This window comes from Chenopodium album, chromosome 3 (assembly GCF_948465745.1).
Source record: "Chenopodium album chromosome 3, dcCheAlbu1.1, whole genome shotgun sequence".
In the NCBI taxonomy this organism is placed as follows: Eukaryota; Viridiplantae; Streptophyta; class Magnoliopsida; order Caryophyllales; family Amaranthaceae; genus Chenopodium; species Chenopodium album.
This window is the reverse complement of record NC_137836.1, coordinates 223848-249872: the sequence shown is the minus strand read 5'-3', so window position 1 is coordinate 249872 and position 26025 is coordinate 223848. Positions and strand designations below refer to the sequence as shown.

The 26025-nt window shown below is 35.7% G+C and overlaps 1 protein-coding gene and 1 long non-coding RNA gene across 3 annotated transcripts; one reads left to right on the top strand and one right to left on the bottom strand.

The window, feature by feature from the left end:
* Positions 1–5488: 5488 nt before the first annotated feature.
* Positions 5489–11772, bottom strand: LOC145623100 (uncharacterized). 2 transcript variants are annotated; one of them, XR_014109696.1, is made up of 4 exons: positions 11523–11730; positions 11254–11305; positions 10903–11000; positions 5489–5684 (listed from the first exon to the last, which is right to left on the bottom strand). It is a non-coding gene; the product is annotated as an uncharacterized LOC145623100 (long non-coding RNA). The 2 variants fall into 2 exon arrangements; XR_014109690.1 differs by lacking the exon at positions 5489–5684 and adding an exon at positions 9232–9450 and having other exon boundaries at positions 11523–11772.
* Positions 11773–12750: 978 nt separating this feature from the next.
* On the top strand, positions 12751–22685 carry LOC145623084 (putative RNA exonuclease C9B6.11c). Its single transcript, XM_081676454.1, has 7 exons — positions 12751–13346; positions 13448–13489; positions 19461–19543; positions 19773–19875; positions 19957–20170; positions 21689–21783; positions 21886–22685. Exons 1-7 carry the CDS (start codon positions 13205–13207, stop codon positions 22137–22139), a joined length of 933 nt encoding a protein of 310 aa, XP_081532580.1. The 5' UTR covers positions 12751–13204; the 3' UTR covers positions 22140–22685.
* The last annotated feature ends 3340 nt before the right edge of the window (positions 22686–26025 follow it).

Sequence of the window (26025 nt, the reverse complement as noted above, 5' to 3'; positions counted from 1 at the left end):
GTGTCGTGCCAAGTTTTGGCACACCCTAGCCCACGGCACGGCCCACGTGCTTGGCGATCCGTGCCGTGCCGTGCTGCGGGCCACCACGGTTTTTTAATTTTTTTATTTTTAAAAATATATATATTATACAAAATCGATATATATATTACAAAATTAACGTGCCGGTGGGTCGTGTCGGCGTGCCGACGATCGTGCCCGTGCTGTGCCGTGCCAAATTTTAAGATTTGTGTTCACGGCACGGCCCACAAGTGGGCCGCCGTGCCGGACCGTACCAAAATCGTGTCGGGCTCGTGCCGCCCGCGTGCAGGCACGGCCCATGCCCACCTTTAGTTTGGATACAGTAAAGTGTATGGAACCTTAATCGGTCACTGTTGATTTTTAAGTGTCTTGTCATTGTTCCGTTTTGTGATATTCTTTTCAATATCTAATAGCTTCATCTGAAATCTCTAGAACTGTATAACAATTTGTCTTATTTTATGCATAAATACATACATATTAAAAATAGAAGTGTATATATGCAGTTTGACAGCTTATGCTTTAAGTACACTGCCTTTTGTTTTTCTAATTCTTTTTCTTTTACCTACAACAAGAAAAGATATCAGTGCAATTAGTGTCATGCCACAATTAAGGATCATAGCTATAACTAATTGATAATTAAAGGAAGAAGGGAAAAGCAGATAGATTGAAAAAATCAACACTCGGCACTAGCTGATATACAAACTCAAATGTAAGAGAAATGAGTAGGTACAAGAAGGTAAAATAATGACAGGAAATGTTAAATCTCAACCTGAAATGCCACCCTAACTCATTTTTCTTAGCTATTTTCTGAAAAAGGATAGAAACATTGAATGACACACACTCAATTTTTTATACCCAATTACTTTGTATATACAATTGTGATTGTGTAAATATAAGGGTCTACACCTCCCAAAAGTAAACTTTACGGTTTTGTTTAAACTACAATAGAATTGTTTCGACATTTCCACCCATTCGTTCTGAAACAATATTCTACAGCCAGTAATTATTATTAACTCTTGGCTTTCTTAGGAAACTAAATGTGAACTTGCAATAAAAATAAGATCTTTCACAACATTGGTCTCAAGTATACAGAATAAAAAGTTGAGAATACCTATATTTGCACACTAGTGGAAAAAATTTCATTCGTAACAGGCTATTTGTAACGGGCAAAGCTTTGTCCGTTACAATTAAGATATTCGTAACGGGCAAAATAGTGTCCGTTACGAATACTTATTTCTTCGTAATGGGGAAAATAGGGTCCGTTACGAATACATATGTATTCGTAACGGACAAAATAGTGTCCATTACGAATACGTATGTATTCATAACGGACAATTTTTGTCCGTTACGAATAAATAAGTATTCGTAACGGACACTATTTTGTCCGTTACGAATACTATATTACACGTAGATGACCAAACATGGCCTAACTAATGAGAGGAGGGCCTAATACTCGGCTTATTAGGGTTTCACTTAACAGCTGTCACGCCTTTTTCTCTCTCATCAGTCCCTCACTCTCTCTCTCCTCTCCTCTCCTCCCCTCCCCTCCCTCCCCGTCATTCACCTCTTTCTTTCTTTTCAAACTCAGGCCCTCTCATTTAGAGGAGCAACGAGAAGACCGACGGTTTCATACATTAACTCCCAAGCGGCGTCGGTTTTGGGCAGAGGTGTAACCGGCGATGACGGAACTCTTGTTCGAAAACCCACTCCGGTTTGACCAGGGTCCAAACCCGATAAGCGTCGATTGTGGCAACATTGAGAACAACCAAGCCCGTAGGCTTCTTCCTCTTTAGATCTAAGTCGTTGAACGAACCGATGCTAGGTAAGATTTTTCTCTTTGTAATCATAGAATATTAAGTTAGTTGATTCAACTTTATTTTTTGAAATTTATGTTGTTTTTAATTGATTTAAGTTTCTGGTTACTGGATTTTTGGGATTTTGTGCTGAATTTTTGCAGATTAAGGAATGATTATTGTCTTTTTTAGATCTAAAGTTTTTGATTTTATTCCAATTCTATCTTTATTTTGTATTTTAATCTCCTCAATTATTTTTAGCTCTCTAATTTGAGTGATTTATGATTTTTCATCTTTAGTTTAATTTCTTAGTAGGATTTTTTGTTTCGCTCACAGGTTCATTTCGATTTCCTTCTCTTTTGGATTCTTTTCGTTCTTCAATTTGATGTGCTCGTTGTTTTGTTCTTCGTATTAAATTTTATAGGATTTGTAATTGGTTATTGTTCGAGAATTATTTAGGTTTTTTAGTAATTTAATAGATTTTTAATGTGATTATTGATTCAGCATTTGATCTGATTTTCAGTACGTGTTGTTAGTGAATTTGTGAAATCATGCATTCTCATCATTGGTAAGATATGAGAATTTCTCGTCTAGATGTTTGATTCTTAGTGTTGATTTTAGGATTTTTGATTTTGGATTGTTTAATAGAATGACTATTTTAACTAATCATTTTTTATTTTAATATCATGAAGATTTGTGCATCTCATTTAAGTTCATGCAACCATGATTAAGCTGCTGTTATTATTTATGTTATTATCAGAAGGCTATTAAGCGATCAATGAAGTCTTAGTATTTGTTGATGACCTCACTTTCTCTTCTCTTTAGTGTACAAATGCAACCTATATGATCACTAAATTCTGTTTTTCCAATTACCATTTGCAGCCAACTCGACAATAATCATTTTGATGGTGCTGAGATTCCAGAATCATATCAAAATCTGTCCAGATTGGTAAAGTTGTAAGTGCTTTTTTAGCTTTGGCACAGATAGTATGATGTTTTCTCATCAACAATGCTTAAGTTGAAATATGTATTCTCTCTTTATGTTGTGCTGGTTGTTGTGGGAAAATTAGCAAAAAGTTCAGCAACCCTCACTAGATGAAAATTGTTAATATTTCTATTGACTTTGTTGTGCAGCTGTGTGGAAGGTTTAAGTGGATTGTTATTAGCTAATGCCTTAAATCTACGCCACTGAAATCTAGGGTCAAATTGTTGATATTTCTATTGACTTTTTGCTTATTAAGTCTTCAATGATCCTACACATAAAATCCTGTATGAGGCTCCATCCTATCGCAAAGGGTGGAGAAACCCACACGACTTACATTTTAGTAATTTTTTATTCCGCTTAACAAAGATTTAGCACATTAGAGAAATTTCACCTATATTTGGCTTTCATGTAAGTTCTAACACATTAGTAGTGCTTAAAATTAAAGTAAAAGAGAATCAAGAGATGAACCAACCATCTGCATTTTACTTTAAGAGCTTGACACCAGAAATTTGTTATATTTATTGATCAACAGAAGTGTGAGAAACTGTAGCTTAGGTGGAGCAATTCCTGATCTTGGTCGGATGCCATATCTTAGCTTTATGTAAGTTCCGGCTTGGTTCTTCTGCTTTGCTTATTCTTTCAACACTCAATTGGTCTTCTAAATGTACATTGACCTTTTTTTCTTAACTTGTTTCTCTATCTAAATTATAGAGATTTGAGTTGGAATAAGTTAACGGGACCAATTCCTTCAAACAAGCTATTAGACAATGTCACTACAATGTATGTAGATAATCATTTTAATGTATTATTAGAACACTACTCAATTATTTCTCAGGAACACATGTTAATTACTTTCTTGTTCTATCTACAGTAATTTATTGCATAACAACCTGAATGAATCAATTCTAGAGAGTTTCTCCCTTCTTCCAGATCTCCAGATGTTGTGAGTTTTTATTTTTTTAATTTACTTCCATGGGCTACTGTCTGAATGAGGAAATACTATCTGATGACTTATATATTTCTGCTATGTACTCTGCCTTTTAGAGATATTTGATTATAAATCAGGTACAGTGCTTTATACCTGAAAGGCTGAAAGTATAATTTATTTTCACAGGTGGCTTTTAAACAATTCTATCAGTGGCTCTATCCCTACTGGCATTTGGCACAACAAGTCCTTCAATGCTACTGCTAGACTCTCTGTGTATGACCTCGACTGTAGATTTGAAATGCATTACATAAGCCTGAATCCCACCTTCACATGTATTTACTGTCTATATAGATGAATGATACTCATAATTCTCTAATACCTTTTGAATTGCAGTGATCTTCGATACAATTTGCTCTCCAACATTTCTGGAGATCTAAATCCTCCACAGAATGTGACCTTAAGGTATGTGCATTTTGTCTTGATAAATTTCAATTGTTATGGTTTGTAGATTAGTAGAATATAATGGCATATGTGGAGTCATCTTCTGTTTTGCTAATTGCTTGAACAGGTAAATTGTGTTCTGATTCTCATTTCAGCTTGTATTTTATAAGGCTTTAAGAAAATAGTTAGGCTGTGTTTGATTTACTTTGAATATTTTATACGAGTTTTTATAATAATGCATCTGCACTATTGATGGGCGTTAGAACGGTCGCACATTCCACACTCAATCAAACACATTTATTAACAAACACCTTACAAACCAAGCATAATGACAAGTAAGAGTTCGGTCCACAAGGAACGGGATATGGTTGCCAAAGATCTTAACACTTAAGCTAATTCGAAGTCAATGGTGAATTGGGGGTTCGTCAAGAAGACAAACAAACTTTGGTTCTAAATCAATGGATTGAGGACACTGGGGAATGGGATCCACTCGACCAAGGCAAATAGACAAACGGGGAGTGAAATTGATAAGATATAGCAAGGACTATATGTAAGATCAACCTCATGCAATTAGGAAACAACTCACACTACTAAACTTAGATTCCTCATTAGTTTAGCAATAGAAGATACATAATCAAATTGCAATAAGTAATGCCATGCTTCATTCACATTTCCATGTCAAACTAAGCATACCATGCTATCAAGCTCCTAAATCAAGGGTAGCTAATCCTATCATTGAAGAACTAACAAGCAATCTCATATAATCAATTTAATTGCAATACAAGCATCAATGCTTCTCCCCCATTTGCATAATTAACCCAAAAGGTTGAGCTTCACCCAACCCCTAACAAGTAGACTACTCACAACTCATATTTATCAACATGCAAACAAGTATTAGGGTTCTAACTTCTTCAAAATTGGGGAAAAATGATTAACAATTGAAATAACTATCATCCAATAACAAATTATCAAGAACTAAAAAGATTTAAATATCATGCAACAACAAATAAAATCAGAAATTAAATGGAGAAAAGTAGAAGGAAGTTACTAATTGAGGCTTGAAATTGTTGAATACAAAGTGCCAATCTTGAGAAACAAACTTGAAACCAACTATTACAATGATTGAATTGATGAAAATTAAGCTAAATTAATTAAAAGGAATGTTTCAAACTAAGAGGAGTCTCTAAAAACTAGGCTATATCTGTCTAGGTTACAAATGAATAAAGGAGGAAGTATTTATACTCCCCGTAACACATAGGGAAATCCGTCAAAGAAAACAGATTTCCCAGCGAGGAGCGCCCGCTCCGAAAGTAGGAGCGCCCTCTCCTCAAGGCTGCACGCCCGCTCCTCACAGGGTGTGCAATTCTTGAAGCTTTGGAAGAAAGTTGGCAGAAAGATCGGAGCGCCTGCTCCTGAGGGGTGCACGCCCGCTCCTACTGGAGCGCCCTCTCCATTCTTTAATTCTCTTGCCTTAAACACAAACCATGCACCGAAAGCTTGCCAAATTGAGTCCATAGACCTGCAAAACATGGACAAACACAAACCAAGAGGGGGAAAGCCGAGACAAAACATTTTCATTCAAAAATTGGGTTAGACAGAGGGGAAATGATCGCAAAACCGGGTTTAAATTAACACAATAAGTGGTCAAATAAACCACTTATCAAATCCCCCCAAGCTAGCCAAATGCTTGTCCTCAAGCAATTCACATTGCCCAAAAACAAACCCAAAGATCAATTTGCTCAAAGAAAAGCACATGCATAGATATAAGAATACTTAAGCAATAAAACTCGAGCATGAGGTATATGCCTAAGATCAACCACGGTCATGACTAGCCAAAGCCTAGCTAACCTTCCCGAAAATACTCAACTCAAGCCTATTCAACATATCTTACCGCGTCCCTATCAAAAAGTTCAAATCCCCCCCTAATGGTAGTGTCTAGTGACTCCACGAAGGAGCCGGAAAAACATAGATAAAGCGGGTTTCGAACGCTCGACATCTCAATGAAAGAGTATCCTCTCCATATGCTTGCGAATCAACTCCCTCCACCGACAAAGGCATCCACTACTCTCCTAATCATTACAAGACTCAAGGACTACGACACAAGGTTAAGGCATATATATAAAACTAGAAGTGTTTTGCAATATGAGCCGACTAAATTGTATCATTTATAGCAAACCCAAAAAGGCTTCTAACCTTGACCCAAGTTGCAACTATGAATGAACTTTTTAGAGTACACCCCCAAGCTTATTTGGTTGCTAGGGCGGTGACAATACATTCCTTCTTCGCATTATTTCCCTTTCTTTTTATTCTTCATTCATCCCCTTTTTTTTTCTCTTTTTTTTTCTCCTTTTTTTTTTTTTTTTTTTTTTTGGGTATATACATCACTAACTACTAATTATAGAGAACTAAAAATTAAACTATGGAAATGGTAATAATAGAAATAAGGAAGATGATATGCCTTAACCCTTTGTGAATAAACATTACATGACACCTTTTATCAATACTAAGAGTAGTTTAGGCCACGACCTTGGGAGTTGAGACTCAAGTTCTCGATCTAGGTACCAAATCAAAGAGGATCCTTGCCACTCATGCAAAATGTAGTAGGCTTGAAAAATAATAAAACCTCACCTTTTTTGGAACAATGCGGGATCAAATACTACCATCCAGGGATCAAATTCCTTTGAGATAGGCGACTCCATCTTACCACAAACCTAGACTTTAAGTCTCGTACATTCGGGAAAGTTATTCTCACACTAGCCTAAACTAACCAATTCTATTTTCAACCAAGGGCATCTAAACCATGATCGGAATTTTATTACGAAAAGAAAACAAACATCCACCACATACAATTCAATATCATCATTGCAAACCGATCAAAGGCAAACAAAATCCTTTTTTTTTAGCTCATTATTATTTTTTTTTTATTTTTTATTTTTTTAGAAAGCTGAAAATGGGGGAAAGGAAAACTAATTAAAGAGTTTGGATATTAGGGTTTTTGGATATTAGGGAATTTGGATGTTAGAGGGGTTAGAGGATAAGAAAAAGAAATTTGGATATTAGGGGAAACCATCATCATAAATCCGCACAAATCATCATCAAAATTCATCATCAAGAAAGACCAAGGACAATGCCAATCAACCTATGATACCAACCAACAAGCAAACCAACCAAAGCATAATCATATCAAAGCCATAGATAAGATGCTCCAAATAGTACACACATAAGGAGAAGTGAGACAAAAACATCAATATGCAATTGTTCTAGCCTAGGCATGCCATAAAAACGTGAAAAGGGCAACAGCCAACCTAAAATAGGCATGCAAACTAGAACATAATACCATATGAATCCTACCACAAGTCCCAAAGGCTAAACTAAGCCTTTCATGCCAAACATTCCACATACAAACTCAAACTTCTCCATACATAGCACAAAAAGCATCACAAGAAAGCACACATCCTACCAAAACCAAAACCCACTCATAGGCATAAAAACCCCAAGACTACCCCCCAAGCTAGACTTTTGAATACCGTACCCACAAAAGATAGACACGAAGAGGACAACTCTCCCCCCCAAGCTAGAACTTGACACCGCCCTCGGTGTCACGAAAGACGGGAAAGAGTAAAAGGGAACGGTAAATACAAAAGCCTAAGCTTACTCCCGATCACTCCTCCCTACTTGGCGATGGCATGAAATTGTAGTTAGGATCTACATCGCCGGAGTAGGAAGGTTGATCCACATAGGGAGGGAGATCATAGTTGGGGCAACTACGGTAATGACCGTAGTCCGGTGCATCACTAGTGCCCCAACCACCATTATACCCGGGTGGGAACCCAAAGTATCCCCTTTGGGGGTGGTTATCGATCTCCTCCGGAGTCATCCTACCACATGTCTCGGGGACGTGGTAGTAAGAGGGGTCCCCCCTAAAATCACAACCCCCGGGTTGTGTATAATCGTAGGGAGGGAAGGAACGAAGCTCCGAAATGGAGCTACGGGGTCCTTGCCAATAAGAGTAGGTGGGTTGGTTGTTGTTCCAACCCGCAACCGGCCCTTCTTGAACGGGTCGGTGAGGATAGTTGACATAAGGGAGAAAGTCTCCCCTTTCAACAAGGTTTTGGTAGGACATTTGGGAGACATAGCTTTGATATTCATTTTCTTGGAGAATTCTTTGGTTAGAAAGGTTAAGGTGGTGGAAAGCCGACTCGAGGTTGAAGGAGGAAGATGAGGAGGAGGATTGACCGCCCATGAAATTTGGAATGGTAGAGATGCTATGGCGGCGGGGTTGAGATGGTTGATCAAGGTCGGGAACATTGTCGGGGAGTGGCTCATTTGGCACTTGCCAAGTGGTTCCCACGGTGTTCATAACCGCCGCATTAGGGAGAATGCAACGGTGCTTCCCTTTGACCAACCAAGAGTAGGTGGTCACATTTCCCCGGATTTCCACAATCATATTCATTGTGGCAAAACCGGCAAGGTCAAGAGCATTTGGGCCTTCAAGCAATCTCATATAATCAATTTAATTGCAATACAAGCATTAATGCTTCTCCCCCATTTGCATAATTAACCCAAAAGGTTGAGCTTCACCCAACCCCTAACAAGTAGACTACTCACAACTCATATTTATCAACATGCAAACAAGTATTAGGGTTCTAACTTCTTCAATAATTGGGGAAAAATGATTAACAATTGAAATAACTATCATCCAATAACAAATTATCAAGAACTAAAAAGATTTAAATATCATGCAACAACAAATAAAATCAGAAATTAAATGGAGAAAAGTAGAAGGAAGTTACTAATTGAGGCTTGAAATTGTTGAATACAAAGTGCCAATCTTGAGAAACAAACTTGAAACCAATTATTACAATTATTGAATTGATGAAAATTAAGCTAAATTAATTAAAAGGAATGTTTCAAACTAAGAGGAGTCTCTAAAAACTAGGCTATATCTGTCTAGGTTACAAATGAATAAAGGAGGAAGTATTTATACTCCCCGTAACACATAGGGAAATCCGTCAAAGAAAACAGATTTCCCGGCGAGGAGCGCCCGCTCCGAAAGTAGGAGCGCCCGCTCCACAGCCAGAAGCGCCCGCTCCTCAAGGCTGCACGCTCGCTCCTCACAGGGTGTGCAATTCTTGAAGCTTTGGCAGAAAGTTGGCAGAAAGATCGGAGCGCCTGCTCCTGAGGGGTGCACGCCCGCTCCTGCTGGAGCGCCCTCTCCATTCTTTAATCATCTTGCCTTAAACACAAACCATGCACCGAAAGCTTGCCAAATTGAGTCCATAGACCTGCAAAACATGGACAAACACAAACTAAGAGGGGGAAAGCCGAGACAAAACATTTTCATTCAAAAATTGGGTTAAAAAGAGGGGAAATGATCGCAAATCCGGGTTTAAATTAACACAATAAGTGGTCAAATAAACCACTTATCAACTACCAACTACCAAGTATGTGTTTTCTTTCATACACTTTCATTACCTCATTTCATCTAGTGATTCTCGATGTAAGCATTACAATACTTGTAATTTGTATCTTAATCCTTTGTTTCTTTGTTGCGCGCAGATTGGCAATGGGGTTGGAGCCATACTTGCCGTAGCACAACTGATCTTGTACGCTTGCTACTATGGGTCTACACCGAAGGAGGGGAAGCCCGTGAAGGACCCCGTGAAGCCAACAGCACCACAAGTGCAGATGACTGTTTCTACCGTCTAAAGTTGATACTCAGTTTAATCTAGCTAGGTCCCTAGCCATTTTAATCTGTTCTTGTGTTGGCTAGCTTGTGTGTTTTTTGCTAGCATAGGTAGTGATTTTTGTTGTAGCTTAAAAACAGTAATATTAATATGGATGAGATTAGGAGAATTTGATGTTGTAACTAAAATTAAAATGGTGTGTAAAATCCAGCATTTTCCTGGATTTTTTTTTTTTTATTTGATTATACAGTATTCGTAACGGGCAAACCATGTCCCGTTACGGATAAAGGTGTGCCAAATCCAGCATTTTTTAAAAAAATTTGATTATCCATTATTCGTAACGGGCAAAACCATGTCCCGTTACGGATAACAGGGTTATTCGTAACGAGCACCTGAAAAGCCCGTTACAAATAACCCGTTATTCGTAACGGGCACCTGAAAAGTCCGTTACAAATAACCCGTTATTCGTAACGGACACCTGATAAGCCCGTTACGAATAAAGGGTTATTTGTAACGGGCTTTTCAGGTGCCCGTTACAAATAACAAAGGCCATCCGTAACGGCCACATACGTAACGGACGCTGCCCGTTACGGATGGGCAGTTTTTGCCCGTTACGGATGGCCTTTTTTCCACTAGTGGAACGTCAATAGCCTTGGTTTTCATTAATCTAGTTGTACATGCACATCACATCTACCTCAAGCCAAGAAAGCTTAAGCACACTAGCACAACACATAACAAATTACTCAACCTTCCTAGAGTGGTCTATTTGATTGTCTACTTTGAGAGGAGATTGGTTTACTTTAAAAGATATCTAGTTTACTTTAAGTAGAATTACATTAAGGGCATCCTTTAAATTTTAAACCTCAAAAGCTCCTGACATCTACAACAACAAACATAACAACATTTCTATTAAGCTAAATTCCCCACAATAAACCCCAAAACAAATCCCACCAGTTCTTATACTTGAAAATAGTAACAATGGAATTTAACCTTTCAAAAGAAGAGCATGAAGAATTGTCAGGAACAACTAAACGAAGGGGGAAAATATACCGTATCATCCGAGCTTCACTACACTAAAAAAAGAGCATACATTATTGTTTCCTGGGCCTCCCCGCAACACGGACATATAATGTAAATAATAGCTTCACCTAGCAAAACAACATTGACAATCATTTCAACCCAACCAGCTTCCAAAAGTAGTCAAAATTAGCTAAAATAACTGATTATATATCAGAATGTCAAATTTTCAATTTACATTATAATATAATTGATTTACTTTTACTTTATTTCTATCTACATTTTCAATAATAATAAATTTGTACAAGAATGAACTTAATTCGTTCAAAACTAACCAAATCTCACAAAAAAAAATGAGAGCAAAGTTCCTAGCAAGAGCAATACCGTGTTCTGAATTATCAAATCGAGTGATATTTGCAGCACAATCCAGTCAAATCTGCAAAGAATTATCACAAGCTAGCTAGCTTATAAACCTAGAAATAATACTGCTAATTGAACTAAAATTGCAATAAGAATAAAGAAATTAAACTTTTAATGAAACGATTAAAAGTAATTTATAATCAATCATAGCCTCAACTTGTAAATTAAAATTCGATTTACTCTATGAAATTGATGAAGCTCGTTGATTTAAGAAATAGAAGAAAAAAAATTACCTCAAATGCCACTCAAAATTCAGAGTCGTAGAAGAAATTTGGCTTGAATTCACCAAATTAAACAAGAAAAATTGAATTTCCAACAAGATCTTGACAAATTTGAAGCAATTTCAGCAAGATCGAGACGATTTTGTAGCAAATTATACCCAATTTGATAGAGAAAGCTCATTGCAATGGAGGAGAGAGAAAATGGTTGAGGAGAGAGAAAGTGCATGGAAATGAATAGAATATGTGTGATTTAATTTGGATCGTCTATCGTGCTCCTGTTTTGTGTAAGATCGGACGGTCCAGATTAGTTCCTAGTTCCTATTATAGGATTGGTTCTCATTATAGCCTGGTCTTATCCAAAGTTTTATACACGGCTAGCTACACCGTATAATTTTCTCTCTCTTACCTATCCTCTCCTCCATTTTCTCTTTCCAACTTTCTCTCTCTACCATCAATGGCAGCAACTAACGACTTACGCCGACGTTGTCTTCGTCAAATCTCCTCAAAGCTCCAATCCTCGTTTTCGTTGTCGTCGTGTTCGTCGTCTTTTCTCTAACCATCAGTGGTTCGGTGGTGGTAATTTTTGGTGGTTTCATGGGTTGGCAATGGTGGTTTGGTGGTTTTGGGTTCTAGATCTACGTTCGTGGGTGGGTTTGGTGGTTTTGTGGTGGTTTCGTCGGTGGGTAGTAGGACGATTGTAAACTTGGCGGAAGAAGCGAAGATTGCTGGAGAAGGTGTTAAGGCTCCTGCTGGTTTTGCTGTTCTTACCATTTGCAAGTCTATCGTTGCTGGTGGTGTTGTTTCAAAAATAAAATGTTGATAAAATTGAAAGCATTTTGATTAAATTAATTTATATTGAAAATCTGTGATCTTTTGATTTTTGGAACATTTGATCGTTCATTTTGTGTTTTATGCAAATTTGATTTAAATTGATACTTGAAAGTTTCGTTATTTTGGTTTGATTTGGATGAATTTATGGTCCCTGTTTTGTCGTTGTTGTGGATGTTTATTCGAGGGTTACTAGGTCGGGGGTTACTTAAGGGGTTTTTAGATGAGTTACATGAGGGGTTACTTGAGAGGTTACTTGAAGATACTTGAGAGGTTACTTGAGGATACTTAAGTAGGATTACTTGAGGGGTTGCTTGGAGGGTTACTGGGAGGGGGTTAAAAGAAGGGTTACCAAAGGGGTTACTAAAGTGGGGTTATTTGGGGGGTTACTTGAGGGGTTATTTGAGTGGGGTTACTTGGGGGGTTATCAGAAGGATTACTAGAAGGGTTACTTAAGTGGGGTTGCTTGGGGAGTTACTTGAGGGTTACTAATGAGGCACCCTGCCGCACCGTGCGGTTGGCCGCACCAGAAACCCATTGTATGAAGAAATGACCAAAGTGCCCTTGTATAATGTATATGCAATAATTTATCCTCCGGCCTCGTCTGATTAGAGTGTAAATAATCCAACTCCCAAGCTAAAGTTATTTACTTTCCTCCCATCTTCAACAATTTAAGTACGAGTATATTTCAATCATTTTTTTTGCATAATTGACTTGTTTGGATCCAAGCATATAGTTCATCAATGCTCTCCAATTGAATTGCCGGGGGTCTGTGAGTATCAGTGCAGAACCTTTAATTGGGGATTTATTAGGGTTCTTCAGCTCGATTTAGAAATTTCATCTTCAGTGGCTGATGATTGTGAAGGATGAGTTTATCACTTACTGTGATGACCTTTAACCTCCATGACGAACAGCCTGTTAATAGTTTGAATTCATGGGAAAACAGGAAAGATTTGTGCATCAGCGTCATTACCAGTTATTCACCCACCTTCTTATGCACACAACAGGGTATATCTTTTCTCTTCGCCGTTTTTTTTCTTTTTTTTTTTTTTCATTTATTCTTTCCCATGATAAATTTGTTTGATTCCTTTTCACTTTAAATTATTCAGGATTGAAGTTGCAGTTGGATTATCTTCAGCAAGGATTACCTGGTATTGTATTTTGCTGTTTTCCGTGCTTCTTCTTTCTATACTAGAAACCCTTTTGTAAATGATCACGAATTTTAAAATTGTTTAGAGCTAATTGACAGGTTTCTGTCAATTAATGCACATGCCTAGTTGAAAAATCAAACCAAGCCATTTGATTTATAACTTCGATGCGGAGAAGTTTTATGGCCATGCTTCTTACGGCGTTCTTGGTTATTAGTAAGGTGTGTTTCATAGGAATGCATATTCGGAACAATGTATGGCTAGGTGTATCAATTGCTTTTAAGAGACGATTTATTGATTGTTATGCTACCGTTATAATAGGAGTCTGAAATTTTATTCTTGATATGCGAACTTTGGAAAGATATGTAGGCATAGAAGATTTGATTTGAACAAGTTTTTTTTTAAAAAAAATTAGCTGGCATTGTGGCAAGCGTGCAGGGTTAAGTTAGTAATTGTGGAGTTGAGTATTTGGGTCTATATTTTAGCACCTTTAAAAGACATAATTTGGAAGATATATGGAGGAAGGTTGAAAAGAAAGCACTGACGATGTTGGTTTGGGCAACTGTGACATTGTTTAAAAAGTAAATTGGCAAGGAAAGTGGAGAGTCAGAGTTATGAAGTTTTTTGGAAGAAGCCGGTAGAGGGCAAAGATGACTTGTACAAATCAATCAATCAATCAAAGTCTTAATCCCATAAGTGGGACGGTTAGAGCATCTCCAATGGTTTTATTGCAAGGACTTGCTTGCAATATAAATAAAGTTTCTAGCTACTGTAGCCCAAACATGCTTGATTGAAAAAGAGACAAATAAACTCCACTCATATTGTAATATGTGTATAATTATTTATTTATTTTTAAATTTTATATTTTGCTTACTAAAAGATGTTGTAGCTTACCATTGGAATACTTTGTTACTAAAGAGTGTTGTAGATTAAAAATTGACGTGGAAATATTGTACCTTGCCAATAGAGATGCTCTTACATGAACCAAAAGTAATTATTCCGTATAGTCGACCACAAAAATCTTCCTCCTCTATCCCTTTCGATTAAATACCTCATTCTCATGCAAATCCATATATCTAATATCCTTTTTAACCCCTTTCTTGCGAATAACTTTACTTCTGATTCAATATCTTAGAATGTTCCCGCACATCCATCTTAACATGCACATTTCGTTTACCTCCATCTTTTTAATGTGCTGCTTCTTAGAAGCTCAACATTCAATGGAATTAGAATGAAAGTTGAAGAAATAGGATTGCAAACTTTATTACACTAAATGGAAACAAATGGAAGAATAATTGTTGTGATTGACCACATCAGATAAATTCATTCATTATTTATGTAGCTGACCCCATCCGTTTGGGTTTGAGATATTGGTATTGTTGTTATTTACTTATTTGATTATGCTTGTTATCTAATATAAAGTTATTTGATATACTACGCACAACTTGTAATGTTTGTTCTTGACATATATCCTGGATGCCAATGCTTTGACATGTTACAGAGGGAGGAAAGGGGTGATGATACTGAAAGAAGTCAACGATTAAGTGTTTAACCTTTATTAATTTTATAGCTAGATCATACCTTTCTTTACAATGTCCCTCTCTCTCTTCATTAACTATTTAATCTATTTATAGCTACTTTATGATTCAAGTTCTCTATTTTTATAATTGAATTTTTTTAATTCAAAATAAAAATCAGTTAGAATAGTAAAAATCTGTATAAACAAATACTCCATCTGTTCTTTTTTGATATAATCCCTTCCCTTTTTAATTCTTTCTTTTTTGTTTTACCTCACTTTGCTTTATTCTTATTTTGGCATAACCTTATTACCATCTTACTTCTTTACCCTATAACAAGTATACTTTTACCTTAGTTTTAAAGGGCGCAAAGCGCTTAAAATCCTTGGAGCCTAGGTGCAAGGCGAAGGCACGCACCTTTTGTAGGTTAGGCTCACTTTAATATATAGAAACGAAATAATAATTTCAATTAAATAAGTGTAAAAATTAATTATGAGAAAAGGTGAAAGGGCCATGTGATCAATAACAAAGGTTCTTCAAATCGAATTATAGGATATGAGATTTTTCTCTCCACTAGAATTGAAGAAAACTTGCCCATAACAAAGTTTCATGGTATACTTTAGGAAAAATAAACTTACACAATACCCGTTGATGTATTTAAATATAAAGCGTAAAATAAGTCGCAAAGGCGCAAGAAGTAGCCTAGAAAAGAGCGCATGTGCGCGCCTTTTGTAAGCCTTTGAGCCTCAAAGAGCTAAGGCACCAACTGTCGAGCCTCACTGTGCCTTCGATAATTTTTTTTTATGGGGTCATTTGATTAAAAATATAAGCAATTTTTGTAGGGAAAAAAAATTATTTGGGGTCAAGGGACCCCAATTAATATACATGCATTCGCCACTGAGTGTACGTTGTGGTAATAACTTTAACAAAAGTAAAACCTGTAATTGTTGTCATGCAAAAGGGCATGTTTAATCCGAGCCTTCGAAGTTGAAGAATGAGAAAATTGGTGGTAATTTAGATTATAAATCCTCATATTTTGATGATGGTGATTGGTGATGCACTTTAGGGTTTACACTCTTTGGGGCTTGTGGTTTGTGTGATCTCTTTATGATGATTGGTTAAGTGAGAAACCGTGTTAATTTTTATTATGGGAGTCTATATTACGTTTATGTTTTCATTTCATAATAAAGTAGTTGTACCAATTTTAATTACACGTTAGAGTGTTTGTAGTTATGCTACTTCTTATCCTAATTGTGTAATTTTATGATTTGTCAAGTACAATTGTAACTTGGTGTTTATAATTCTTGATGTTTAGTTTGGTATCGAGATGGAGAAGTATTTGAAGAGAGATTGGTCAATTTGGAAAATGCATGCTTGAAGGTTTCATTGATTTGGCATTAAATGCTCAAGTATTGTCATGTAGATGGTTCAAGTTTCGGAATTTTGTTATGGCATTGCACTAGTTGTCTTTTTTGATTGCCTAAAGCTAGTTAGGCATATGGCATTTTGTTTTAGGCGGAGCGTTCCATCATTAGTTTTCTAACTATCGAGGAATTAAGCTTATGAGCCATACTATGAAGTTGTGGGAAAGGGTGATTGAACAAAGGTTGAGGGCATGCACAAGCATTTCAGATAACCAATTTGGTTTTATGCCTGGGAGATCTACTATGGAGGCAATCCATTTGATAAGACAAATGATGGAGTTTTATAGGGTAAAGAAGAAAGATCTTCATATGGTCTTTATTGATTTAGAGAAGGCATATGACAAGGTGCCAAGAGAGATACTTTGGTGGGCAATGTTGAAGAAAGGTATCCCACGAAGGTATGTAGACCTAGTTAAGGATATGTATCGGGATGTGTCAACAAATGTGAGGACATGCGGAGGGTTGACAAAAGATTTCCCTATTACAACCGGATTGCATCAAGGGTCTGCATTAAGCCCTTTTCTTTTTGCAACGGTTCTAGATGAATTAACTAGACCAATTCAAGATGAGGTTCCATGGTGTATGCTGTTCGCAGATGATATCGTTTTGGTGGATGAGACTAAGGATGGGGTTAATGTCAAGTTGGAGCAATGGAGGCAAAGGTTGGAATCTAGAGGGTTTAAGCTAAGTCGGAGTAAGACTGAATATTTGGTATGTCGTTTTGGCACTCAGAGGGGGACAAGCAATGAAGTGGTGAGTTTGGATGGAAAGGATTTGACCATGAGTGAATGTTTTAAGTACCTAGGGTCGATCATCCAGAAGAATGGTGACATTGATCAAGACGTGACCCACAGGATTAAGTCAGGGTGGCTTAAATGGAGAGCGGCCACGGGAGTGTTATGCGACCGCAGCATTCCCTTAAAGTTGAAGGGAAAATTCTACAGGACTGCCATAAGACCAGTGTTGCTCTATGGTACAGAATGTTGGGCTTCTAAGAAAGAGCATATTAAAAAGATGGAGGTTACGGAAATGCGCATGTTAAGGTGGATGTGTGGAAACACTTTAAGAGATAGAATCAGAAATGAGGTTATTCGCAAGAAAGTAGGTGTGGCGGGCATTGTTGATAAATTAAGGGAAAATCGTCTGCGTTGGTTTGGACATGTAAGACGGAGACCCGAGGGTGCACCGGTGCGAAGAGTGGAAGAGTGGGACCATGGAGGGATTAAACGAGGAAGAGGGAGACCAAAGATGACTTGGTTGGAAGGAGTGAGGAAGGATATGAAGTGCATGGATTTACGTGAGGATGAAGTTTTGGATCGTAAGGGATGGAGGAGAAAGATTTATGTTGATGACTACACGGAATAATCAAATTTGGTTCATGTTAGCCGACCCCACTTTTGGGATTAAGGCTTTGATTGATTGATTGATATGGTGAACATTACTTAATATTTATAATTTCCTTGGTTATATGGAAGTCAAAAGGTGGAGAATTGTTGAGATGTGCCATGAACATCAAAGAGTTTGTATAAGAATTCTAAAGACGAAGAAGTGGAATTCGGTCCGGCTATGGTTGGTTGTTTGTCTTAGACTTGGCAAACGGGTCATTTGGATTGGGTATAGGTCGGTCAATTTTGGGTCGGGTATAGGTCGGTCAATTTTGGGTTGGGTCGGTCAATTCGGATTTTGGTTATGACTTAGGTCGGGTCAATTCGAGTTCGGGACATACCATTTTCAGGTCGAGTATGTTCAAGTCTTATTCAGGTCGGGTCATGTTTAAGTTGCTCCATTTGTGGATCAAGCTCAAATCGATAATTTTTATATTATGTTACTATCATAATAAGAACTATCAATTCGATTTATGACCTTAGCTACAGTTGGAGATGAACAATTTGAGTCATTTTTGGCACCAGATATTTTTAGTTCAATTATAAGGTAATCTAAGTTTGGGATTTGGGTATCGGGTATGTTCGAGTCGAGCACTTTGAATCAATTTTAGGTCGGGTTATTTCGGTATCAAATCAACTTTGGGTCAAGTACAATCGGGTTAGGTCAGTTCATGTCAGGACAGTCAGGTACAATTGGGTCGGGTAAGTTTGGGTGTTGGGTCAAATCCATTTCCGGGTCGAATACGGGTTGGGTTGGGTAGATTTTGGGTTTCAGGTTTCAGGTCAATTTCGAATCAATGTTTGGGCCGATTTTGGGTCACGCGTCGTGCCATCGGGTCTGGGTTAAAATAGCCAAGTCTAGACTCTGTCTAAATCTAGAGAAGAAAAGAAGCTGAAGTTTTCAGCCCAAATGTTGACTTAAACCTCTAGCAGGAACATTTTCGTGATTTTGATTTCATGTTTTCATCCTGCTTCTGGTTCAGTTTTCATGGTTTGCTCTTGACTGTTATAAAGGTTATTCATTAAAGAAAGGTTTAGGCTGGCATTATGGTTTCCTTACGAGGGAACCATCGGGTGATTATATAAGTTGATCGACAATAGAAAGACTCCTTGAAGTTCTCTTGTTAAGCATTGTGTCGGTCAGACCGGGACATTTATTTTTGAAACGGAGGGGGTATTTCATAACAAACCTATTTTCTACCTAGTATTTCATTTCCCTTGGTTTTTGTTTCTACAAGAAGTAAAAAGATAAACTAAAGAACAGAGAGGTAAGGGGTTTTATGTAATATCAGTCACCCGTACTTGCTTGTCCATTGACTCAACGATGTAAAAGAAAATCATTTACAGTTCAACATAAGCTGTTGGGGGAAAGCCGTATAAAGACTCCAAAGGTTTTCTTGAAATTAATAATGAAGTTGAGGCATTAAGTTGTCAAATGAACCAGATAGCAAGATTATAAAATTGCTTTATTGTCTACTTACGATTACTGATCACTTACCTCTTCAGTAAGTGATTTAAAACTATGAAGGTCAATGGTTACTTTCTTTTACGATCTTTGTGGAATTTGAGTCTTTATATATTGATTTATTATTTTTACTATAAAGTTGAAAGTTTTTTCTTATATGTATTTTTTTTTTGAAATTTCCAGGTTATGGGCATTTTGGCATATCTAGAAAGGGTATTGAAGATGCTTCTGATGAGCATTGTGCTATCTTTTTTGACAAGGAAAGGGTATGCAATATTTTGGTTTGTTTATCTTTTCATTATTATTATTATTATTATTTTTATTTTCATTATATTTTCTGGGGAAAAGCCTCTCTATTTTTGCAGGGTGAAAGCTTACGTATTCCCTTCCTAGACCTTGCTCTGTGTGGAGCTTTGCTTGTTGACTCTGTTTTATATATTTATTAATTTCCTGTTTTGTCTTGATTGCTTTGTTTATATTTATTCATCTTTAAAGGTAGAGCTGGTAGAAGGTGGAACCTTTTGGTTATCAGAGTCGCCATCTGTCCCTGGAAGTATTTCATGGGGAGCAGTAGCTCCCTGTATTGCAACTTGGGCGATATCCTTGATATTGCTTATTTTATTTTTTTAGTCCTCCCAATCATTGTTTAGCAATGTGTTTCTTTGACGTGATACCCACACATTTCAGCTTAGGGGGGTAGAGCCTCCTGGTTTTTCCTTCCAGATTGTAAACACAAATATGGATGAGTTAAGTCCTCGTGCACGCCGAAGAGGTGCTTTACTCACTTGGCAGCATATCGCTTCATTACCTCCAAGCTTGCCAGTAGTGTACTGTGGAGGGTTTAATACACAAAAGGAATCAACTACAGGACGTTTCCTTCTTGGGAGATCAAGGTAGAATATCGATTAAATCCCTTTGTTGTTTTGAATGAATCAGCAGAACTTCTCCGTTCTTCATGTTCTTTTGACTTCTAGAAAGAGAATTTTGATGATAGTATGATACCCTATTTCTTTTGACTTTTTTTGATTGGTACTCAAAATAATAAATCCTTTACATGGTATTGATGTCCTCAAACTTTTGACTTTAATTACTTGAGCAAACATTACAAAACATTTTTATGTAGGGTTTTCTTTTTTCTTTTCCCTCTTTTTTTTTATTTTTATTTTTTATTTTTAGTGCAATGCTTTTTTTACCTATTTGCCGCTTCTTGTCAATGGTGGATGCACATATCATCAAAAATGGTTTCTTCTTTGCTACTTGTTAGAGATTCGATTCCTTTAGCAATTAGCATTACACCCACCTTCTTTGGCACCAGCTATTGCAGGCTTTTAAACCGTTGGCTTCTTTCTGCTCATGCACTACTATAAGCCCCCTTTTAAGTTGTATGTTTGAAAGTTTGGGCAGGTTGCCAGGCTTTGATTTGGCTGCTACGTTATTCTTGTGGTTGACATTGGTATTTGCTACTGTTAAGAGGGGAGCAATCAGTCTGAAATTCTAAGTACTATATATCTGCACCCTAAGAAATCAGTTTCAATTTCTCTCTCTGATCTTTCTATCTATCATTCTCTCTTTTAATAGGATCTGCATTTTTGCATAAATTTTTCATTGAAGATAAGACCAACCCAATTTGATTCAGCTGCAAATCTTCAAAACCTTGTCTTAATATCTCTACTTTCCCTTGAAATTTCTCAATTATATCATTTTATTTTCTTGAGGACTTTGTGAAGAATTAGATGCATGTGGGGCCATATGGCAAGTTCTCACATTGGCCACTATGCTAGACAGGAAAAAAAAAAAAAGAAAAAGAAAAAAAAAAGAAATTTATTGAAACAAAAAAAATTATTTTGATGTGGGATTCATTAAACGTTTTGAGGGGTAATTAATTAATAAAATCAGTTGCAGACGATTTGGTTGGTTGTGAAAACAGAGGATGGGGAAGTGACGACTAGGAGATGGAACTTAGGCTAGTAATTGACCAAACTATTGTTTTATTAACAGTTTGAACGTGGTACACTCTGGTACCAATGATGATTAAAGTATAGAGGTACTTGATAAATTATGCGCCTTTGGTAAAAGTCAAAGTTATGATTATACTATAAAGAATTTTCACTTCGGAAAAGATTTCCCACTTAACTGAACACAACTGAAGTAATTGTGCAAGGGAGAAGGTGGTATGCAAAAGCAAAAATGACATTGCATAGTTAGATGTGTCAAAAAAACACAGTTACCAACTTACCATGGCATCTTTTGTTTATTTGTGACATGTATCGACTAGTGGCTAGCCAGCAAGCTTGCTGTTTTTAATACTGTTTCTGGAGCTCAAGATAGGGACTCCAGATTATTGAGAGAGAATACATATTCATGATAGAGTAATGGACAACGTACATGAGTTTCGTTGTTTTTGTCTACAGAGAGCATGGTGTGGTAGGTGATATGAGAGACACATGGCCAAATGCACGGGTAAGAAAAAATGGATCCTTAATCCGCACCTATCATGGATTCAGAGGTATCTTTGAAGCTCAAAGTCTGAAATTTTTTGAATTTTATTACCAGTGAAACTCGTGGAATTTGGTTTACAAACCTCTGACATGCTTTAATGGTGTGATAGGTGACAAACAGGGAGCTTTGGAATTTCTAAAGTTGATTTTTAGGGCTCTTTGTCTCTGTTGGGATCGACAAACTCAGGATCTTCATGTGGATTGGATTCTGTACAGAGGAAGATCCTTGATACCAGTACTATGTGAAGTAGTGAATGATAATATCGACGGGTGTTACCCATCCTCCCACTATCCAATGTTTGCTGAGTTTATGCTTCCTCGATCTGTCAGATTGAGTGAAGCTCCAGCTCAAGATGAAAGCTGAGCAAGCAGTATTATGAACTCCATAGTACTGTTGTTTTTAATTGAAAGCTGTTGAAATACATGCTTAGCACAGAAATATAAGATTCAGCGGTATTAGTTTTGAGAGATTATTTTTAGTGGGAATTTTATTGATTCAGATTGAGCTATGAGTCGTGCCGCCTTGAAGTGAATCCAAACATACAAAATGAGAAAATCGTGGATATCAAGTTTTCTGCAATCAAGTACACAACCGAAGGACAAGTTATTGGTGTTTGGGTCTACATTTTCCATCATGTTATTCTGGTACTTCCTAGACGCCCATGATCATGAGGAAACCATGCTTCGAAGATTAATAGTCTTCACCTTTTATTTTTCCCCCCATTGAGGTGAATATTACAGGGATCATTGTGTGAGTTATTTGATTTTTATATTTATCTTTCTTGGTTCCTTTTTACTTGTAATGTTTATACTTTTACACTTAAAACATTTGATCATTTATGAGCATTTTAGATTTGTATTGATATAACTTTCAAAATATCAAATACAGAGTATTATACTTCCTCCGTTATTTTTTTTATTGTACCATGATTTTACGCTTGTCAATGCATTATTTTGCCTATTAATTTCTTTAATTACATTTTTGTAAAAATTGTAATAATTTGATATTTGAAATGTATATCTCACGTGACTATGTTTTTCCTTATGGATAGTTCACAAATGATACTCAAAGAATATTATGTGAATAGTGTAAAAGTTTTTATGGTGCAATAAAAGTAAAACAAAGTATGTATTATTGATGGTATAGTTTTGCTTTGTGTGGTGTAAAACTTGTTTCTTTTAGAGAAATTTGTTTCAAATGTAATAATTAAAAAAGAATATATAGACTTAAATATAAACTTTTATGAATAGTGTTGAGATTATCGTACCCCTAAAATATTTATTGGCGTATTTACCCCTTCTAAATGCATGTCTATACTTTATGAATAGTGTTAACGGCTATGTCCTTAAATATTTATTTATATATTTACCCTCATTAACGTTAATTGGTTTTTGTTTTTTAAACTCTTAAGAATAGTGTGTGGACATTTATAACCCTAAAACATTTATTTACATACTTTCCCTAATTAACGCTACTAACAACTCCGAACTAAAAGAGTTTCTGGACATGTTTAGCTATGAGTAGTTGTGCATCGTGCGTGTTAGCTGTCCTAATTGTGTGAAAAGATCTTGAATTGAGAAAGTTGAGAAAGAATAAGAGGTTGAATCTATCTATCTATAATCTATCTATATATATACTAAAATAACAACCACTGATGTCATCACTGCTTACGTGACACTTTTTTATTTAATTTTTTTTTCTTCAAAATGCAAGGATGATGTCATTTTTTTTTTCCTTTTTTAAACTACCCTATTTAATATTGCTTTGAAAATTATTTAAATTGTAAATTTTGGGTTTTCTACTCATATTATGCTATTTATTTACAAATTGTTAACAATAGTTAATAATATAATTTAATTGAAACTTCCTAATTAAATATAAAAATTTTGTACTTTTGAAATTTGTAAATTCATATTTAATTAGATATTAGTTAGGAAAACTGAAAAAGTAGTTATTTTCTTTCAGTAAATGTTAAAAGTCTATAATTCAATTCTTATTTTAAAACCGTGCATCGCACGGGATTAACCTAGTACTATATACTAAAGTATAGATTGGAGAGGAGGGACACTTTGGCATGGTTTTGTGAAAAATTTTCCCTCCAAAATGACTTACTTTTTTTCTTTAAAAAAAAATCTATTAAAAAAATAAAAATTCTTTTAATACTTCTTTTAAAGGATAGACATTAATAAATCTGTGCATTGTACGGGACTAAAACTAGTGTAGAGAAAAAAAATAAGTTGAGAAGGAATAAGAGGTTGAATGTAGATAAAAAAAAATGTTTAAGGTTAGTCGGGAAAAAATTAAAGAAAAAGTTGATACGTCACACGTGTAAAATTTGGGGAAAAAGATGATGCCAATGGATGTTATTTTAGTGTTAGTTATAGATTGATAGATGGATGGTTATGAATTCCTTATCATTCAAGCATTGTGTGTGTATTTATTTTCAATAAAATCGCACCACATCTCATTTTACGATTGACAATTCATTATTTCAATCATTAATATGTATTCTCTTAATTATCAATAAATTAAAATTACAGAAATTTCGCCAAAAAAAAAAAAGCAAAAATTTTATATTATATAAAATGAATCAAATTTAACAAGATTGCACATAATTATATACTGAAGAATATAAAAGTTAGTCAAGGTAAAACATGTGATATAGGCAAAGTATTTTAACTTCATTGCTTCTTAAAATAATAGGTGGAGCCGTTAGAGAAATGTTGTATCCTAGTATGATTTTTTTTTTTTTTTTTTTTTTTTTTTTTTTTTTTTTTTTTTAAGGGTGTATCCTTGTATGAGTGACTGATTGTACATCCATCCAAGTTATATACTACCTCCGGTCCAAATTACTCGCAACTAAGGAATATTTTATATGTCACAAATAATACCCCAAAGTCGTGAGTAATTTAGACCGGAGGTAGTGGGAACATTGTTATTTCAAATTGCTTACTCCATAGGTAATATTCCCTCCGTCCCATAATATAGTTGTTGTTTGTGTTTTTTCACGGTATTTAAAAAATAAGAGGAAAAAGTAGATAAAGTACATTCATAATAAAAATGAGATGGTGATTAGGACTGGGTCCGAATCCTCTATCCCACTCATATGTCCCATTCCATGTTACATTCGTTTTGATTGGTCCACGTCACTTTAAATATCAATATTAATATTAAAAAAATTTAATAGCAAATTAAATTAAATAAATTTTACATAATTTATATTTTAGTCCTTATCTTTTTTTTGTTTCTCCTTTACACAATGATAAAACAATCCGAGCATATCAATCATTATTATAAAAATTCATAATTGAGTAAAGATACAACTTCATTGTAAATTCAAAACCTTTAGGAAATTGAAAATGCAGAAAACATGCACACAAAAATAAAACTGATTTACTTTACCGAATTCCGAATCCAATAGCTCTAGAATATCTGTTGTAGAAATCATAAGCTATATTCTCTGATGCAAACTCCATCCCTATCATTGGAATGGCTTCATTGGGCAGCTTTGAGTGAATTTCATTCATATTTGGCAGAAAATTATCTTCTTCAACTTTATTATCTTCAAAGTTATTTTTAGAGTTATTGACCACATCATCATTATCATTCAATTACTCATGCTCCTCAAAAGATAATCTACGACTAGTTTGTAATGACCCAATTTCTTTATCAAAATGACAATTCTGTACCACCAAAAATCGCATATAAAAATCAATAAAAATACAATCATCCATAACCTAAACAACTATATATGCAGTATAATTTTGACAATGCTATGGCTTATACTAATAGTAATTATCAATATGCGCTCTAATAGCTACCCTAATGACCAAAAAAAAACAAAACATATGCATATAGTATTTCATAGATACGTAATTCAATAAGAATCATACCTCGTATGGTAAATTGTCGAAGTCGTTTGTCAATACTTCTCGTGGAGTATCCATTAAAGTGAATTGTAGTGCTTTAGTATTTATGGATGCAATTAGAGAAAGAATAAATTGAGGTAACTTTTAAAAAAAAAATTAGGGTTCTTCTAGAGTTATAGAGGTAGTATACAGGAAAAAAATGATGCAATTGAATTAAACGTAATTGTGTCAAGGAGAAACAAAAAAAAAGATAAGGACTAAAATATAAATTATGTAAAATTTATTTAATTTAATTTGCTATTAAATTTTTTTAATATTAATATTGATATTTAAAGTGACGTGGACCAATCAAAACGAATGGGACATGGAATGGGACCATA